At 40.1% G+C, this 6,322-nt stretch overlaps 1 protein-coding gene across 1 annotated transcript in view; it reads left to right on the top strand.

Annotated features, from left to right (window-relative positions):
- Positions 1-3,316: 3,316 nt before the first annotated feature.
- LOC308101553 (E3 ubiquitin-protein ligase TRIM47-like) overlaps positions 3,317-6,322 on the top strand; it is a gene marked incomplete at its 5' end in the record, with an annotated part of 29,083 nt that continues 26,077 nt past the window's right edge. The window contains one exon of the mRNA XM_080450975.1: positions 3,317-3,330. Coding sequence (XP_080307101.1) covers positions 3,317-3,330 — 14 coding nt within the window. The remainder of the gene's footprint in view (positions 3,331-6,322) is intronic.

Below are 6,322 nucleotides of genomic sequence, written 5' to 3'. Positions count from 1 at the left end.
ACCATAATGTCGCTATCGGGTAGAAACCAGCTATCTCCATTTTGCTACTTTTTCTTTTTTTTCATAAATCAGTGCTATTGAACACCTTTTGTGTCTGTGTGTGGGTTTTACAAATATTTAACCAATGAAAATTATTAAAAAGTGCTTAAAGACTAAACCTCCTAAGTCCATTGTATCATCAAACTGTCGGTCAAACCAACTATCTGCTGTTTTTTCCATCATTGATTAGAATGACAAAGTCAGACGGAAAAACATGAATGGTCAAAAAAACTCCACTTGAGCTGTATTTGGGTAAAGTGATGATAATATAAGGAAGGACACATTCAAGTATCTGACAATGCATAAAGTTGCCACTTTAATGAGGCAGTATTGTGTTGTTCTTAAAAGGTTTTCTTTTTTCTTTTACATTTCCTGAAAAGTTTATATTTTGGACACAGCTGGTTTCTGCCCGACAGCACAGAAACCAGCTGTGTACATTTTACATATATTACAATACAGTACTCCTGTCATGACTTGACTGTGACAAACATATTTCCCTGTGTGATTATGAATATGTAGGGGAAGAAAACTGATTATTTCTATTGATAATAAATCATTTGTATATAAACGTAATGAGATTATTCTAATGATGCTTAATCTCTAAATATATTATTTTGTGACAGTGTGAATACCAGATTGGGACATTTTTGTTCATTTAACTGAATAGATTGTACAGTTTGATTACAAATCATATTTATAGCCTTATACAGTTTCCATACTGTTAGCTGATACATAAAGATGTTCCCTTAATTGTGTCTTGTGTCTCTTTGTGATTACAGTGGATGTTGATGACCCATAATTATTGTATTTTAGTCCATGTTTAATTCTTGGTTATTATTACTCCATCAATCGTTCTGTTTTTGTTGCTTAATCATTTTAAATAACGGTCACCTTATTTTAACTGAAGCGTTTGTTGTTCCCTTCAGATTGTTGTGTTGACATCCGTCACATCTTAAATAAACAGCTTTTAAAAAGACGTTTCGTGTGTGTGTGTTTGGGGTGTGTTTGAATCATAGAGGTATAAGTGTTTAACCCTCTTTTTGGACAGACTGACTAAAAAGACTAAAAAGTGCTGTTTGGACGCTATCTAGTGTGTCCATCAGCAGACACTATATCTGTCTGAGGATATGGGTGTAAAATGTATTTCAGATGTCACAGTGGAAAAGTGACGCATGTGCATACTCTCTATTGATTTTATCCCACTGTTAGGGTTGTTTTATATATTTTGTTTAAGACTTACAGTAGGGTGCCTTGCCCCACTGGAATACAGTGACTGATATGAATTAATAATATACTGGACCATATGTAAAATGAAGAATACCTTGTGATGTCACTCATGTCAGTGACCAGGGGGTCCACAGCAAAATGGTATTATTAAATATGGCACTTTTATTGCTACGTTTAACTTTTTCATGTATCCTATGTAAGTAAAGCCTGATAAAAGTGTCAAACTCCCAAAATCCACCAGAATACTGGAAATTACATCTACTCTGTTAAAAATGTCCTGGGGGGGACCCCCAGCGTGGTCAAGAACCCCCCCCCCCTTGGAAAAATATCTCCTGTTGGAAGGGTCGTCGGGATCGGATCGGGAGTTGAACCCATTACATGTTGGCAAGCTGGATCACCAGTATATATGATATGCACCTGGACCGCTAGGCCAGCAGGCACCCCAAGATGATAAGTTTTGGGTAGGATGAGGACCCATAATTAGTCAACACAAATCTTGTATTGAGATCCACGGCCAAATACATTAATTCGGGGGTCCTTGATAATATATATAAAAAAATAAAAAGTTTGAGAACCACCGTACTACACTACACTATACAAAAAATACAGAATACTATTATTATATCAGTGGGGGAAATGCACTAATTGAGCAAATGTCAACATGAGACCAATATACTTGATAGTCATGTGACTCATGAATAATAATAATAATAATAATAATAATAATAATAATAATAATAATAATAATAATAATAATAATAATAATAATAATAATAATAATAATAATAATAATGATAATACCAGCTAACATCCCTGCCTTGTTGACATAATTATTTTAGCCTGCTTTACATTATGTTCTTTATGGTAGTTAGTTAATAACAATCATATTTGATTTATTGAAGTGAAGGAATATATTCAACTATTTCTTTATGCATTTTGCAACGCACTACCCCCACTGTGCGCACAACCATATGACGTCCATACAACGTTACGTCCATACGCCGTCCGAGTCGGACCTCACTAGTTGCAAAAACACAGCAAAAAAGGGGAAACAGCGCCCCCTGCCACGTCGTATGGACGTCCATAACGGACGTCCAAACGACGTCCGAGTCGGACCTCACTCTGTCAGCTTACTTACTGACTGAGGTCCTGACTCAGACGTCGTTTGGGCGTCCGTTTTGGACGTCCATACGACGTCGCAGGGGGCGCTGTTTCCCCCTTTTTTTTAAAACATGGCTTTTCCCAACCTGTAGCCTAAGTAACTCATGAAGACTATTATCTTCTGTATCTGTGATGCCAAAAATAAGGTCATTACAGTGAGGTGACAAAATCCAGCCCTGAAAATTTGTAATCAATGCCAACGCAACAGTTATACAACAAATTATAAAGAACACTTAGTTGATTATTTATCTTATCTTTTGACATTGTGTAATCATACACTGACTGAGCTAGTGAGCCCAGTATTAACAGAGTATGATTCAAATGCCAAATGAGCAACCCAAGCAAGCACACTACATATATATGCTGGTTATTGGTTTAGTTAGTAAATAGATTTAGTGAGAAATTGTATTCTGTGGTGGACAGTGGTTCTCAAAGTGAGGTCCGGGGACCCCAGGGATCCTTGAGGGGGATAACTCTATGCCTGACATTTTACAAAATCAAAACAATCAAGTCAATAGTTGGTCAATCAAAAGAAACCATCCATTGGCTTTTGTACAAGCTTAGAGCCCTGTGGCCTACTTTACAGCAGGGAGAGAGATAATTGAATTAGATGGTTTTGAATTTCTTTATGTAAAATAACTGTGATTTGAACATGGAATCTCTGTGCTGAGAGTCTGAGCATTAGACCATTAGACCATCGCTCGCTCAGTGACTCACAGCAGATGTCTCCAAGTATTCTTGAAACATTCTCTTGTATGTTAGCCTTCAGTTAGTAAAGTTGCTGTTCAACCCCAGATTTGACTTCTAGTGCTTTTGAGTTGTTCTTTTGTATTTTAGCCTTCGAAAATTTAAAGCACTCCATCAGCTGTTGGAGGACTGGGATTTGAACATGGAATCCCCAAGGTGAAAGCCTGACAATTAGACCATTACACCATCACTCACAACGCATTGCAACGTGTTGTGAGCTTGAAGATCTGCTATTCTATAATTAGGTTGGTAGGTATGGGTGGGGCCGGGGCGGGGTGGCTGGGACATACAGGCTATGGGACATTTGGACTGCTACACTCCTTGTAATAATAATAATAATAATAACTAGAAAATGTGCTCCTCGGAGCACAAGTCTCCGCCAGCAGACTATAGCAATTATATTATCATAGCAATAACTAATGAGATACAGTAGGGTTCGGCCTTGTTGTGGGATCAATTCAACTCTAGTCCTCTTCTGTGTTACTGTTGTAGATGAGTATGCTTTCTTAGCTTTGGCCTTCTGCGCCTTTGTTTGACCAATGTTACACACATACGCACGAGGGACACACACACGCACGGACGGGTGATTTGGACTAGAAGATACTGTTCCAATCAAGACTGATTGATCCTGTCTTACCTCGCTTCAAAAACGTAAACGGTTTTTTGAAGTGACACACCTATTTATAGGATTGTATTTCGTCATGCATCCCTCTAGCCAATCAGAGACATTGATGTCAACATATTGACACGTATTAAGACTTCGGCTTTGTTGTGGGATCATTTCAACTCTAGTCCTCTTCTGTGTTACAATTGTAGATGAGTATGCTTTCTTAGCTTTGGCCTTCTGCGCCTTTGCTTGACCAATGTTAGGTGTTCTCACAGGGACACACACGCACAGACGGGTGATTTGGACTTACTGAAGGTACTGTTCCAATCAAGTCTGATTGATCCTGTTTTACCTCACTTCAAAAAGTAGGGGCTTTTTGAAGTGACACACCTATTTATAGAATTTTATTTCGTCACGCGTCCCTCTAGCCAATCAGAGGCATTGGTGTCAACAAATTGACACGTGTCACGTGGAGCTTGCCCAATGTTAGCTTGGCTAACAATGTTTGCTCACACACGGCGGGACGAAGCGAAAACATATTCTCCACCTACGGCGGAGACAATAATATATGGACATGCAGTAATTGTCATCGGGATTCGGGACTCGAACACGCTGTCATGCTGGCATTGTAGCCTAGGGTGCCTGGACCACCACGCCGCAGCCCAGGCCTGAATGTCATGATTAACAGCTTTTCTTTCTCCCATAGTTTCACACAACAGAACAACAGTACATGGAAGCACAAATTCACAATACAAGGTGTACTAAACTGGAAGGCTCATAAAGCACTAAGCTTGTTTAAAATTAGATTCCCACGCACACTAATCATGATGTTACATCATTGAGTTCCTATACCGGGAGTCGAACCCGGGCCGCCTGGGTAATAACCAGGGGCCTGTTCCTCAAAAGGTGAATTAAAAAAGCCTGGCCTTAAGCCAAATCCAGGCTTGACAAAGTCGGGTCCGAAAAGCCTCGTTTATTCCGTTCCTGAGACGCCAAGCCAGGCTGAAAAGGAGCAACTTTGTCGAGCTAGGCTATGTCAAGCCAGGCTGTGTCCAGCCAGGATAATGAAGCCAGGCTAAATGGGCGGCGATTCGCCGACGACGTATTTCTATAAAAGACCATGAACTCGAGCGCAGATTCCTTGAACTTGACCAATCATGGCAGCGGGGAACAAAACTCGAGCAGCGTTTTTCTCTGTGGCCGAAGGAAACGCGACCACAATAAATAGATCCAGGGAGAAAGCGTGGCAAAGTATTGCAAGCACACACAGAGTGTGTGTGTGTGTGTGTGTGTGTGTGTGTGTGTGTGTGTGTGTGTGTGTGTGTGTGTGTGTGTGTGTGTGTGTGTGTGTGTGTGTGTGTGTGTGTGTGTGTGTGTGTGTGTCTGCTTTGTACCCTCAGGTGTTGTGTACAGAGGGTCTGTCTGAACGTTGTTACTGGGAAGTAGAGTGGAGTGGTGGAGGGGTTTGTATAGCAGTCTGTTATAAAGACATCAGCAGACAAACACGCTTTGGAGACGATGATAAATCCTGGTGTTTAGAGTGCTATGGTAAAAACTACAGTTTCAGACACAACAATGTTGAGACTTCAGTGTCAGGGCCTTTCTCCTACAGAGTGGGGGTGTACCTGGATCACAAGGCAGGTACTCTGTCCTTCTACAGTGTTTCTGACACAATGACCCTCCTACACACAGTTCAAACCACGTTCACACAACCTCTCTATCCAGGGATAATGCTTTGGTGCTATGGAGGTACAGCAGAGCTGTATAAGACATGGTAGACATGTTAAGAATACTGATGATGATATTCAGTTGAAAACCAAATCATGTGTAAGAATGATGTGTACAGTATACTACACCATCATGATCAATCAATGCATTGTGTTCCGCTCATTGCATTTCTTTAATAAGCCTGCTGCAGACAATCATTATACAGTATGCCCTGTTATCTTGTTGATATTACTACAGAGCCCTCTGTCAGTCTGTGTAGATTGGTTCCCTACCTATGTTGAATGAACTTATTGTAAGTCGCTTTGGATAAAAGCGTCTGCTAAATGACTGTAATGTAATGTAATGTTATACTAAATGTAGTGGTTCTCAAACTGTGGGTCTGCACATTTCTAAAGTGACAATTTAAGGACTTTTAAGACCTATTGAATACCTCTAAAATATTTAAATAAAACATGGCATTACTGCGTCAAAAGTAATCAACAAACTATACTATAAAAACTGGTGAAACATTGGCCAAATATTACCTGACCTAGAGACAGAAAATGTGAAAATAGCTGATCTACAAGCTCACAACGCCTTGCAACGCGAGGCTTTGTGAGCTTGTAGATCTGCTATTTTCACAATATCAATGGAGTTACACTAAATGTAATGCTTCCACTCCTGCAATTCCAAGTGCTTGTCAGGTTGGGTGGTCCCCTGTTCAAATATGATTCTTTTCAGGGGTCCCCAGTTCAAATATTATTTTTGGCGGGTCCCCAGTTCAAATATAATTTTGGGGGGTCCCCAGTTCAAATATTATTTTGGGGGGTCCCC

The sequence above is a fragment of the Gymnoscopelus braueri genome, assembly GCF_963280865.1.
Source record: "Gymnoscopelus braueri genome assembly, chromosome: 15".
Lineage (NCBI taxonomy): Eukaryota > Metazoa > Chordata > Actinopteri > Myctophiformes > Myctophidae > Gymnoscopelus > Gymnoscopelus braueri.
This window is presented reverse-complemented; position numbering and strand designations above follow the sequence as displayed.